The 14,369-nt window shown below is 42.2% G+C and overlaps 1 protein-coding gene across 29 annotated transcripts in view; it reads right to left on the bottom strand.

The window, feature by feature from the left end:
* BBX (BBX high mobility group box domain containing) overlaps positions 1 to 14,369 on the bottom strand; it is a 159,826-nt gene that overhangs the window by 142,591 nt on the left and 2,866 nt on the right. For 27 of the 29 annotated variants that reach the window (XM_068907914.1, XM_068907770.1, XM_068907990.1 and 24 more), the window contains exon 2: positions 13,635 to 13,707. Coding sequence is in view for 6 of the 29 variants with exons in the window: in XM_068907725.1 (XP_068763826.1) it covers positions 13,635 to 13,707 (73 nt within the window). In the remaining 23 variants the exon portion in view is untranslated. Of the gene's footprint in view, positions 1 to 13,634; positions 13,708 to 14,133; positions 14,275 to 14,369 lie in introns of those variants that run through there. The other 2 variants (XM_068907807.1, XM_009675094.2) reach the window with 1 other exon arrangement.

Genomic DNA, 14,369 nt, shown 5'->3' with positions numbered 1-14,369 from the left:
GGTCTACTCTGCCACCTCTAAAACGTGGCTGGTTACACTGGTACCAAGCGTTCGCACGATTTACTTAGTTCATGACTGTAAAAGTACACAGCATGAGAGCAAAAGGTTATTACTCCATAAAAACATGTTCTTCTTTAACAAAGCACGTAACATATACGAATGACAGTGCCCTCTGTGGTCCACGATACACACTCTTAAAGACTTTTCTGTTCATTTATCAGTTCAGAAAGTGATTTGTTTTGATGCTTTGGTAGGATGAAACGCTAAGAGTCAACCTGAACTCTCCCTTTCTAGAGGAAGGAGCAAGCGTCTTTTCTAGACCTTAAAGACCGTCACAAACGTTAAACCAAACCCAGGCTCAGAGCAAAATGTTCCCCAAAGTACAGTACCACAACAATACAACCGCTGTTTCACACCCTATGACAGAGCCAAAAAAAATCTGGACAACTCTCCTTAACTATCTGTCCAGCTTTTTTCAGTACCAAGTTTTTCTTCCACAGATTGCAGAACACTTGACAAAGGAAGAAAGCATCACCATCCCAAGTTTGTAAATGGAGAAACAGAAAGAGGAAGTGATCTGCCCAAAAGCATGAGGCAAGTTAATGGTAAAAACTGCAGTATTGGCCTGCTTTGTTTTTTCCTGCTCTGTTGAACACCATTTTCACTCTTTGCCTGCATCCTAGAAGGAACTGCTAACCTTTTATTTGCTTGCTAAAGTGCAAGTGTAGAGCTGGAGTGTATTTTCACCTATCCTTCTGAATATATCTGAACTTAAATAGTAAATTACATTAGATGCAGTACTGCATGTGCCCCAGGTCATATTTTAGAAAGTTCATTCAGTGTTTGGTGCACATATTACAAAAAATTCACTCCACAATCACTCTTCTTTGCTTCTAACACCATCAGCGATTAACTCCTGCACTACTTTAAGCATCTGTCTACCTTAGGAAATTTTTTTGTTTCAGCTTTACCAGAACATGAGCAGAACCACCACAACTGCACCAGGATTCTAGCACTGAGGGATCTTCTTTCTTTGCACTTCAATTCTACACCCGTTATTATATCAGCATACTTTAAAAGGCCAAAAAGTGAACCTAAAGAAATGCGAGCGCACCCTTACAAAGCACATGTTCCTGTTTATTTTGTTCTCTGAAGCTGAGTAAGTTGTAGTGGCATACGGTACCTTTATTCCAAGGTAACCGCATCCATGTTTGTACTTTTACCCACAGTTTTACCTGTCGCCAGTACAGTTACACAAGTACAAACAATCCTTAAAGAATCATATCTTCATTGACGAGACCCATGAAGGTATTTGATACAAGCTGGAATTTATTTCCACTGAGGCCAATAGCAAAATCCTCACTGAACTTGGAGTGACAGCAATCAAACCTCCTGTGACACAGCTCCTGGATAAGAGGACAGTTCCTTTTTGGATGGTGTGTGGGGAGAGATTTAAAAAAAAAAAAAAAAAAAAATTGTATGGTTAGTTGCCCCATGACGCTTTTTTTTTTTTTTTTGGTGGTGGTGGCAGGGGGAGCATCCAAGGAGGGGACAGAATCTATTTTGTACATAGTGAATAATACAGATGATACTTGGCAAGGATATTCACCCGCAGCTTGCCTTCTACAGACTTGAAGTACATCCGGTAAGAGAGAGCACCTGCTTTTCCACTCCCTCTACGCGCAGTTAAAACCGCCATGAAGGCAGACCACTTGCCAGTGACAGTGGTTTGGTTCGGCACCAGCAGAAATGCTTCTGGTGGCAAAGATGCGATTTTCTGAAAGTTCCTGAGTATTATAAGACTATTAAAACACACAAACAAACAAAACCAAAAAGGCTGCCTGTTATCTAAATACGGACTGATGGTGGAATTATTTCACTAAATTGACCTATCTGATTGATTCTTCCAAGTGAGGGAAAAAAGCAAGTTTTATTTGCAGTCATGGGACAATAAACAAACAAAAAGGGGGTCTCATCCCTCCAAGTAAGCGTTATTGAGGTAGTTACAATAGTATTTTAAACATGCACTACTCCTAGCTGACTTGGCTCGAATCTCCATAGCAAACAGAGCCAAATTCTGCTCCGATGTCTCAGTGGGATTGCATAAGCCCACATCAACTCTGAATTCAGCCCAAAGTGAAATTTAGATCCAGATTTTTCTAACGTGACCAGTAGCACACTTTAATGTAGCCTAGCAGAAAACACTGCTAAGCACATGCTGAGTAACATGCTTTTCTGAGGCATCTCAGACAGAACACCCTCAGATATACCACTTCCCCTGAGAAAATCTTGGCTTAAATATGAATTTTCAGAAAAGGAAGAAAGCCTCAACATTTCATGCATTTGAGGGGAAGGAAAAAAAAAGTTAGAATAAGAATAGTTCAATCCCATGAAAATGCAGTAACTATAAAATCAGTCGCATTAGTAAAGCATTCTCCTTGAATACTTATGCTAAACAAGAGCTAATTGTTTTAAGGCAGTTTCATAAAACATGAATGCTTCAGCAATAAACAGCTACCGTAAGAAAAGTTGTCTAAATTTACAGCTATTTGTTTTCTTACTGGTCTAGTACCAAACGTATGTGAAAATGAAAACGATGACCCTTTCAGGGTGAGTGATTCATCTTATTTTGGTTTGCTGTCTTAAGAAAGAGCATAGATAATATGCAGTAATTAAAGAAGCTTTTTTTTCTTTTTTTTAAATCGACTGTTCTAAACACTTGTGACCTACAATAGCATTTTAATCTTTGTTTCAATTTTCTTCTAATTTCTATGTAGGTTTCGGATCTTATCTATTAATATTTAGTTATATCAGAATCACAATAACCATTGAGATTTCGCATACCCTAGGCATTGACAGGAAAGAACATGGAAAAACTGTACCAAGCGATGAGATCGCAAAACCAACGTCTGGACTGGGTGAAGAAGGGCTTTTATAACAACATTTAAGTGTGTAACTCATCCTTGGCGGGGGGGGGGGGGGGGAGAGGGGGGCAGGGAGCGGGAGCAAAACTGCAATATATGAATAGCTTGCACGACTGTGCCACCAGGCACCCGCCACACTTCTGGGCAGAGCCCTTTGGCTACCTGAGGTCTAACTCCGCGTCCCTTAATAAGGACAACCACCCGCTGCATGCTGCCGCTGTTGCAGAAAAACACCGCGGAGCTGCAGAGGCAATACGTGTTACCAAGCTCTTTGGCTCAGTAAGATGCTATTACTATTTTGGTAGGGTAAGGGTTACACTTCTTTCCCCATGGTAGCCCACAGAGTTGCTACGACATAGTTGCCCATTCTTTCATTTTTTTTTTTCTCCACCCTTTCTTCACTTAATGCATTACTAAAGCTGAGCAGAACGCTTTCAGTGAACAGCCTGGTTTCACTTTTTGGTTTCTGGACGCCAGTCATGCTAAATTCACTCCAGAAGTTATGAAGCACCCCTTGACCACCAAAATCGCAGGCACACGCAGCACGCTCTAGAGGAAAGCTTACAACAGCAATCAAAAAAAAAAAAAATCTCTTTGAATGCTGTTACTTTAACTACAAGGCTCTCTGCTCATCTATATCTGCTAGAAGCTACAGAGGGGTCTAGCTCCCACAAAAAGGTTGGTATGGCCAGGGTACCCTCTAGTGAGCAACTCTGCGTTCCTTCACAGTGGCAGATACTGCCAAGGGCATCCACTATCACCCGCAGAAACCGTCGAACAGGGAGACTCAAGTTGTCTGAGAAAATATATTCAGTTTAGCAGAAAGAGATACGGTCACAAGTGATTCCTTTTTAAAGGGGGAAATGAGATGTCTTAAACCTCAATCAGATTTTTACTGATGCTAAACGTATTCTAATGAAAAAGATGTCTAATTGGAACTTAGCTTTGAATTATGGCAAACCAATGTTAAAGTCTATTGTACTGTTATATAACTCAGTTTATGTTAAATCAAAATAAACTCTAAATGATGTCAAAATCTTAACAAAAGTTCAGCTGCCTAACAGCTAAGTCTTCATCTAAGGACAAGGATTTGCTGAAGTTGTAACTAGGTTTCGAAGTAGGTTACCTAAAAGCCATAACTTCCCCTGCATTTGCAGAGAAAAGGTTTTCTTTCTTCCAGTTTATTCACTTAGTTGAGTTGGCACAAATTTGAGAAACTAACTGAGAACTGAAGAAAGCAAGAAAGGTCATTTTCCTCCTCAACTGAGATAGCAAGGTACAGAAGGATGAGCTTTACTAATTCTAAAAGCTTATTTATTTTCTACGGTTTCCCTCAGAGTCAGTTACCTTATTAGGGACAATATTTTATTTACAGCATTAAGGGTAAACTCTATTTGCATTAACTTGTGTGTGTGTGCGTGCATGTGTGTGACCAGCACATGACAAGGTAACGTTGAACAGGACACTTTTAAAAGCAGGACACTGTTCAAAAAAGCAGGATTTGTCACGTTCTAAAACAAAACTTTCTTAACAATTGTAAGCTAAATAAATGCACGCAAGCCATGCAAACGCTTAAAAAAACGTGTAGGCACACAGTGCGTCTTCTGAACTAACAAAAAAGAAGTGCCAAATTTAGTGTAAACGCTATATTTAGCCACGTATTTTAACGGTCGTCTACCAATAGAGACTGCTTCTGAGAAAACAAATACAGAAATACCAAAGCAACACGAGACTAAAAGCATCAGTTTAAACCAAGCGTTTGCTGACTTAGGATTGCGATTTAAACTGCCGGGATGGGTAGGACTGCAGCGCCAAGCACGGGCTACAGGAGCGTGCTGCACCGGGGCGCAGGGTGGGGAACCCCCCTGCCGCCGCTGCTCTCCTCCAGGCCTGCCTCGCTCCTGCCAGCGCTGGCACCGCTCCGCCAACGCCGCCGTCCCCCTGCGGGAGGGCTTCTCTGCAGGATCCTTGAATAAGGGCAGCTATGGGCCTCACGGGAAGACCTGGGCTATTTCTGACCAGGAAGGTAAGATCGCGCACACAAAGCAGGCTGTCCAGGGCACGGAAAGGGACAGCACAGTCCTGCACACAGAGTACTCAGCCGGTTTCTCAGGTGCATCCCCCCTGCCCCCCACCAGCACCCTCTCACTCATTTTGGCCCCATCGCCACAGAGCAGGTGGAAATGGAAAGCCCCCTTCATTCAAGGGAGAAAATAAAGTACCTTTTATTAATATATACGTATCTATATCTATATATAATATATGTGTCTATATTATATATAAAAAAATCTCCATATATTGATATAGATATATCTAGATAAATATAGGTAGACAGATAGATATACATATGCATATAAATCAGCTTCCTCTAGATACGTCCTTTGCAGGGGCAGCTTTCAGTAATAGAAAATTAAGCGGAGATTTCAAAAGCTGCACCCGAGCACCCAGACTCCCTTGACAACTTATTGCAGTGGAAACCGATTGTCCAAACCGCAGTAAGACTTTGGAAAACCTAAAGTTTCCCCGAGGCCGCTCGTGACCACAAAAGGTATTTCACGTAGCTGCTGTCGCTTTGGCCCAAGCGCACAAAGCTGGGGGGTGAGCAGGGCAGTTCTGCACCCCAGCTCTCTCGCAGTTTGGTCAGCTCCGTATTTTAAGGGCACGCACACCCGGCAGATGCAAGGGAAATACTCAGTATTAGCAAGGGAAATGCTTAAAGATAGTTTTTCTTTCCAATACACGCAGGCAATTCTCATTCATATCAATGGGAAAGGGACACCCAACAATTAGACTTAGTTATCTTTACTTTACTTCCCTGATTTAATGCTTTCTGCACTAATAAATAAAATTAAAGGCTTCCCACCCTTGCTCTAGTTCTGACTCTCGTGCTCTTTATTTTGTCCTGCAGTCTGCAAAGAATGGCACCGTAGCTCCTGTTTACCCTTTAGGTGCTGGAACATGTTTTTATTCAATAAAATAGAGGAAGCAAACTTTGAATAGCTACTCGCAGTAATGTATTTGCTAGCAGTTTCGTCTCTCGCCCTTTTGCAGATATCACATTTGCCCCTATAAACACCTCTGTTTCTCCAAAAGCAGCTGGAAACTAATGATACTATTTTTATTTTCTTATTAATCGTATGCCATAGCTCCGTAATCAGTACTAGATCATGCTGCATTTTGTGTACTTGTTTCCAACTATATTATGAGCACTTGATGACTGATGTTTAGCACAATGTATGAAAAAGTATCTCAAACAAATTAGATAAAAGAAACACAAATAGAGGCATTTTACTTAAATAAGGGGGGTGGGGTGGGGGGGGAAGTTTACAGACGTATTCAAACAAGAGGGTAGCCCTGAACCTCACAAGCTTGCGGCGCACAGACGGTCCACTGACCAGGCACGTGGCTTTCCACACTGCATAAGTTAGCACTGCTCAACAAGAAACCTGGATATAAAGAAGCCTTTTGCAAAAAGAAAAAAGCTCTGAAGCCAGACTTATCAGAGAAGTGGAGGTGATAATACTACTTTCAAAATCTATAATCTACAATACATCAAAACGTTTCCTCTACCTGGCCACATAACAAATCAGGGAAGCAAGCATACCGGCAGAACAAACAGTGGTATACGCACCAAAAGAGGTATCACCTACTGAACAGCATTCTCACGTTTCACGCTCTTCCACCTCTTTCTCGGTTATGGGAACCCTGCACATTTTGGTGATGTCCCTACTCCTACCCGTTCCTGTACTGCTTGTCGTCAGGTCAGCGACTGCCTATAAGCTTGGGTGCCAATTGCCAAGTACTATGGGTGCATGAATAATGTGAAATCCACAGCTTTCCTGAGGAATTACAGGCTACCAGCAACTTCAGGGAGCAGATCCACAAAGGAGCACACACTGCTGACACAGCTGTGGGTATGGCTTTGTGTCTAGTAATCCAGCTGTGCAAACGTAGCTGCAGACTCAAGCTCTTCGGTAGTTAGAACAAGATGCATTAACATCCCAGTATTTTACCCCTTTCCTAAGAAGGAGAAGGAAAAACAAAACAGAAAACCCTAGCGTGATGCAGCGCACTGTAGAGCTGCTGTGGCTTGAAGACCACTTGTAGAAAGCAAATCAAACATGGCCAACCACAAAAACGCCTTTTTTATCAACCTGGCAAAAGCGAAAAGAATGACTTCCTCTTGACTTGCATGGACAGATTTCAGTGCAGAATATCAGTGTTTCAGCTCCACTGACTTTTGTGGAGTTACTTCACACTGAAGAGGCTGAAAGAAGACGAGAAGAAATCAAAGTCTCCTTCACTCCTTTCGTTCCCTCCCAAGCTTTTCTTTATCCAGCTTCCTCTCCAGATCTCTCAGAATGACATGCTCTTAAATACTGCTTTGACAACCACAAAATAACGCATTCTCACATACACAAGCAAAAATCTAGGATTATTTGCCTCATAAAAGAGCACAGGCTGAAGAAAGAAGACTTACAACTCTACTGGAAGAGACATAATCCTATCTCTTATCATGTGATAGGTCTTACCCAGTCTCAAGAGCTCTTGCTAGTATTGCTGGGTAATTCCCGATCAGGTAGGACACAGGTACAAATGAAAAACAGAAAGAACAAGACTTCTGCCAAGGCACGTGCTTTAAAGTCCTGAAGTAGCCGTCTCAAAAATATACTGGAAAGAGCTGAAAGGTATGGGTTCAAAGGCACGAAGCAAACAGCAGTAAAGCACATCTAGCACTCCCACTTCTGCTAGGGCTACTGTACAGCACACCTAGTGCCATGTAGTTATCAATATTTGGCCCAGCCCATCAGACCCCCAGAAGCAGGTTTAAGCTTTCCTCATGTGAATCCTGTCACGGGCCAATTCAGCTGTCAGCAGCAGCACTCGGGAGCAGGCCTCGCAAGCTGGCGCCTGGTCCTGCTGCTGGAAAGCTCTGGGTTGCAGGAGAGAAGGATGAAGCTCTTCCCGAGAAAGCAGGGGACACAAACCTTCCTGATGTTACAACTACGCAAAAGGAGAGTAACCCCACAGCAGGTCGTGCAGTTACTCTGGTTTCACAATGTCTCAAAGCAGAAGGCTCAACAATTTGCTACATGTGTACTGCCTTTCAGAAAAAAAAAAGGGGGGGAAAAAAACCCAAATAGGCACTGGGAAGACGCACTTTCCCACTACCCATCAGCAAGGGAAAGCATAGACAGCATTTGTTAAGCTTCCTGTCAAGAGAGCTTCCACTTGAATTAAGTTCTGCTGCTCCCATGTTGTGGAAGTCCACTGAATTATTTTTATCTTTGCTGAATGGGGCCCTCAGTGACATGAAGGGTCAACAAAACGTACCTTCAGCGATTTCTGCATTTTACAAAATCTCTTATAGCAAGACACTCACATGGAGGGTTTCTGACGATAAAAATTCCATGCTTCCTAAGCAACTGATTTTCCGAGTGTAGTCTCATAAAATCCAGTTAACTTTCTCCTTGCTAAAAATTAAGATTTTGTTGTATTAGCTTTCCTTGCAGGCAAACATGCCCGAAGCTAGTTTGTTTTCACATGCTGAATTGTCCATGCTCATATGGACTTGCTTTTACATTATGCATTTATGCACGAGAAAAGAAAAGGCAGCAACGCTGGAAAGCGTCAAAACCACGCTTTTCCTCTTTGTTGATTCATCTTTTATGTAATTGAATTTATAAATATTAAAAACAATAAAACGCTGCTATCATTGCGACAATATTACAATTAGGTCTACGCTCAGGCATTGAGTAAAGCATGCCTTCCTCCTCAATTAGAATTCCTGTTCCAAATCACAGCCAATTTATAGCCTCAGCAACAAAACATTAGTAACCAGCAAATGTGAAAGTCTGATAGGATGAAATATGGTTGCTGAGGTTAGAAATAAAAGTTCAAATGGATAAGTCACCCTTATTTATCAAAGCACGGTCCAAGTGCCAAAGTTGCTGCTTCTGTCAATTCCATGTTTCATAATCAAGTTAATACTGACTTAGCATTAGATTATAAACATTAAAAGTAATTTAATTGTAAACAACCATTTCTGATCAATGTATATTTTAATAACTTCCCTATGAAAAATCACTATTTTATTTCTTAAAATTAATTCAGGGAAGTAAGTATTAAACAAACAGTGCGATATACACAGGTGCTTAAACACCACAGCGAGTGGCAAAAGCTTCAAGTTAGTTCTCTCGCTACTTTAGGCCCTCCTGTCAATAAATACAACTTAATTCAAAGTTAGTAACTTCATACCTGTTACTGAAGATTTTTTCTATAAAGTAGCATTATGAAGGAAGTTGAGTATTAGCAAAAGATGCTAATTTGACACAGAATTCAGCGAGACTACTCACAGCTCAAGACAGGCATTCACTAGGAAAGTTTCAGAGAGGTAGCATATACCAAGGGAAAGGCCACAAGACTAAGGAGTCAGATGTGAGTATCGTTCCATACCCCGCTGCTGCTGACCTGCTAAGTGACGGTAGGCAAGCCACTTGGCTGCTTTGTATCTCAGATGCCTAAACCAGGGATAAAAACGATGGCCCATTTTTTGAGATTTATGATTTTGGCATGGCTTATTGCCAGACAGGACATGAGCACATGAATAAGGCAAGGCTTACAACTGCTAATTATAATATTACTATTATTGACCGAATAAGGACCAAAATCTGTGTTAACTTTTTGTTTGTTTGTTTTTTAAAATCAGCGCGCTCCAACAGCAACGTATCAACCCATTCTGAAAATCAGAGTAATCCTTACACTGGTTCGGGTCTCACCCCCTTCTGAGCCTATCAAGAAGGGCAACACCTGTAGTAGTCTTTTTGGGAGGTTCACACAGGTCCACTAGTAATAGGTTCAGCACACTGCGATCAGAGAGTACTGGTATATTACTACTGATGTGAAAAATAAGCGTCTGACCTAAAAATAATCTTTTAACATAGAACAAAAAAAATGTTTCTCAAAAAGATATCACAATAAGGAAGGGAAAAAGTAGAAAAGGAGTGAAGATAGCACTACAGAGGAAAGAAAGCTGACTTATTTCTCTTCAAGAGGTATTTCTGAAATACAGATAACTTATTTCAATCAAATTCTACTGACCCCTAAGTACTAAAGAAAACAAATTATTAAGGTTAGAGTAAAACAGTACACATACTGCTTTAAAACTAACTACATTCACTAAGGAAATCTGTACTGGAAATCAGGACTGGATCTGTCGCATATACTTCCATTGCCATATCAGTGTATGTATCCTAGAAGCAGGAACGACTTTCATCTTAAACCTGCCTTATGATACAGCGAAATGTCATTGGCTCCATTTACAGGTGGAAACGGGACATAAAGCTGCATTTCCAAGAGTAAACGCCGACCCTGGGAGCCTCCAGCCAACCACGGCGCCTCCGCTGACTTCAGCGGCAGGGAGCCACGCACATGACAGGGCACAGGAAATCCAACTCGGATCCAAATATTTAGAAGAGGCCACTGGTTTTGACTAAAATCACTTGTTGGAGATCACAGAGAGAGTCTGTGGCACAGTCAGAATTTAAAAACAGAGTTCCAGTTCAGTTCCAACTCTGACCTACACTAGCTTCCTCCATCGAGGAACCACCTTGGCATAAACAAAGAGCCCTCGACGCTACACGTGTCACGTATTGCTGAAACGGGCTGCGATTCCCCGTCCAGGCGCTTGAATTTCCTTGCAGGTTTGTAGACAACCTTCACAATGATTTACCAAAGAGCCTTACGTACAGCAGCTCTTGTCTGCTTCATCTTCACGTTGCCTCCTGCCCCACGCAACAGAAGAGTAACCCTCGCTGATTCGCGGGGTCGAAATTTCCTCTCCTCGCAACACTCTGCTACAACCTCTGGGCCAGGAGGCTGCCCTGTCTAGCGCCCCGTTCACCGAGCTGCAGGAAATGCTGCATCTCCTCAGCCCGCAGAGCGACAGCAGCTGCCGCCACCACAACCTGGGATAACTTTAAGCTCTGAGTGTGAGCCATCACATTAGTGAATTTAACATAACTTGTCACGTGCCTAAGAGTTTTCATGCGCTTACAGGATCGTAAACTATGGAACCATTAGTTTACAGACAAAGTGTATTAGGATCCTTCTGAATGAAAAGAAAAAGCACTACATACAAAATAAAAGCATGGTTACCTCTGATATATTATGCAGAAAACTGACATTTAATATCTTTAATTATTCAAGCAACTGTGAAAGCAAAAGGCTTTCTTCATCACCTTGAACGGGCAAATAATCACGGACAAATTCCTCTCACCATCACTCCTACGCTCCTTTCCTAAAGGAAACCCCTGCCGAAGCCAGTGGAAGTTTTGCAGGCGGTGGGTTTACGGCAAGCAGCCCCAGACTCTCAGAAGCATTCGGGGCCAGTTTCTAAAATACTCTGACTTTATCTCAGCACAGAAACCAATACTGGAGTTTTCCAAATTATGTGCCTCCTTGAAACTGTTTTAGTTTGCTGTGCTCAGACGAATAGTATTATGCAATCAAGTTTTGGGACAACGGGCTGACTTTTGAAATGTTCACAAGGCCCCTTCCTAAGCAGATCCACCGTCTTTCGTTTGTTGCCTGCAAACAGTCCACCCAGCTTTGTTAACAGAGACGAGAATCTAGCCCTCCGTCTTACATGTCACGACCAAACTACTGAACTCCACTCAGGAACAGTTACCCTACCAAAAACTATGTAATAAAGCAAGTCTTAGCTTTTACGAAAATAAAGAGCTCCTGAAAGAAAATGGAAGTTTCTAGTCACGAACAAATCTAATGAAATTTCCATTCTCCCCTTAACTAGGCACATTATTTTTACTGCTTTTTCAGCTATGAAGAAAAGTATTTCTCTGCTTCCTCTAAAGCTTCTAATATGCCCGTTTCTTCACAAGGCTACTCTACCCTTCTTTTCTTTGTAATTTGTTAATGCCACAATTTCCACACTAGCTAAGAACTACATTCATCACTATGCACAAAATTGAGGTCCGCTCCTTGTAAAGTTGCGGGAAGATTATGATCACCCCACCATTTCTAGGACTGAACTCCATGCATCCAAAAGACTTCACCGCATAAAACCATGTCATGACTGAGGATGCTACCTGAAGCAAGGTCTCTGAGCTGTCCTTGCCCAGTACCTTGTACTATTACTCCAAAAAAAGAAAAATAGCCTTGGCACTTACAGCACTCTAATTTGACTCTTACCCGAAAAGACAGAAAATTCTGTTCAAAAATCAGTGCATCTGTATTCAGCTTCGAACAACAGCTGGAAGCCTATCAGCAAGCTTTTGAATTTCCCAATGCGTGTGCTTTCGTTTTGTAAAAACTGTTACATCAATTACTCTACACAGAACAAGATCCTTGTCAGTAATGTTATAAAACTGAGAGCAGTAGTCTCCTATGCAACTAGCCTGTCATAAAGAATTTCAGTAATTTAATTTGGTGTTTATAGCCTAATCTCAGATCTACACACACTAACCTCACTCCCCATTAAAAGTGAAAAATTGGAATTTGGGTGTAATTCTGCAGGAACTGGCGAAAAAGTCAGAATCTCCCCTTCACACCATCTCCCCACAGCAGCTATCCCAGCCTTAAGGCTAGTTTTGTGGTCATAATACCACATAAGAACAGCTGCTCCCAACAGCCCCCTTCAAGCTGGCCTGTTCAGGACCATCACTTATCCTGTGTCTGCTACACACTGACTGGAAAAGGTCAAGACTACGTTATTAATCACGCACATTTATGAGCACTAGGCTTACCCCAAATACATGTCCTGTCTTGTTTTTGCAATACTTCCATATAAAACAACAAAATTACCTGCCACTTCATCATTCGGGGCCAAACTCAGTTCAGTGCCACCAGGGGCAACTGTACAAAAAGTACTCCAAGTGCTAGTCACTTTATGCGAGCTATGAAACGTGACCCCACATATTTACCAACTCTCCTTAAAACTGGCACTTCAGTTTAAAAGATGTCAAACTCTACCAAAGGTATCAAAGCTTTGCTATACCATACATATTTGAAAAAAAAAAAAAACAAAAACCAAAAAAACTGTATACCCGAAAGCTCTATGGAAATACCAGTAAATTAGTCACTAAGATTTGTCTTTCAAATTGATAGGTACCTACATTAACCAATGCCAAGAGGAAAAACAGTAACACAGGAAGAGCATGGATGGAATTCTAATTAATTCTCAGTTTACGTGTTAAAACTGAACTAACTCCTGTTGCTGTAGTATTACAGACCTACTAAACTTTTCAATGATTCTTGACCGCTACAGATTTCTGAATAACTGTCCTAATTGTTTATATTGTTTCCTACCACTACCGTGAGCCCTGAATTTTAAAGGTCTTTACACTCTTACTAAGTTTTCGACCCAGCATCTTGCGCTCTTCGTATTCCAATGATTACTTTGGTTTAAAACTTTAGCCCTGGTTCAACTGATTATCTTTACAAATCAAGGTTAAGGAAAAAAAAGAAGAGAGAGAGAGAAATCTGAATATCCACAGCCTTTAATTCTCAGGTTATCAGAGACCCACCCCTACAGACAAACTTTGTGACCTAACAGTTGCTACGAGTGCCCAGAGAAGACATGTTTTCTGAAACCCAAACAAGCATCTTCCACGCGAGAAGGGCAGCACGAGAAGCGCTATCTTGTTAGTGACAACAAAACTCTTTTTCTGTGTGTACGGATTACATACTTACCCAGGAAGGCAAAGGGAAATTACAGACAGACGAAGATGAAGCTGTCTCAAAGCCCTTGTCATGTGATAGTGACCTATAAAGTATCAAATAAAGGCACATCATCAGCACACCATGATTTTACAGTATTGCAACTCCCCACAACGCCAACAAGAGGAGAGATCCCAAAACTTGAAAACTTGCTTTCTCCTCACCCCCTCCTCCCCCCTCCCAACTCCATGCAAGTTCCCATTAAATCAAGACGCCAGTGGCAGGAAACCTGAAACAGCAAACAAAAGCTGCACCGTGTCTTTAAAGGGCAGTAGGACTGGGTAAATGGAACAAGTCATCTGCGTGTGCATCAGCAGGGTGGGTTATTTTTCCTCTCGCTCGCACGTACGAATACATAGTTATGCATGCACATACATACAGATACACATATATATGAAAGATATGCACACACACAACGTACAGACATAGACGCGCATTATTACACAGAGAGAGGGAAACAGGCGGGTATTACCGAGGCAAAAGGCAGAAAGTTGAGGGCAATCCGCACGCAGGTAAAGCCCCGGCAACTCGCACCAGTGAGCCAGCAACCCGCGGGCGCGGATGCGCTCAGCAACGCGAAATCACCACCACCAGCAGCACCAGCAGCGCGCCGGGCTGCAGGTACGCCAAACGCCCAGGCAGCCCGACGGACGGACAGGCTGCGATGTCGCAGCGCGGCCCCAGGTAGCGCCGCCCGGGGCCCCCCGC

Source organism: Struthio camelus, chromosome 1 (assembly GCF_040807025.1).
Source record: "Struthio camelus isolate bStrCam1 chromosome 1, bStrCam1.hap1, whole genome shotgun sequence".
In the NCBI taxonomy this organism is placed as follows: Eukaryota; Metazoa; Chordata; class Aves; order Struthioniformes; family Struthionidae; genus Struthio; species Struthio camelus.
This window is presented reverse-complemented; position numbering and strand designations above follow the sequence as displayed.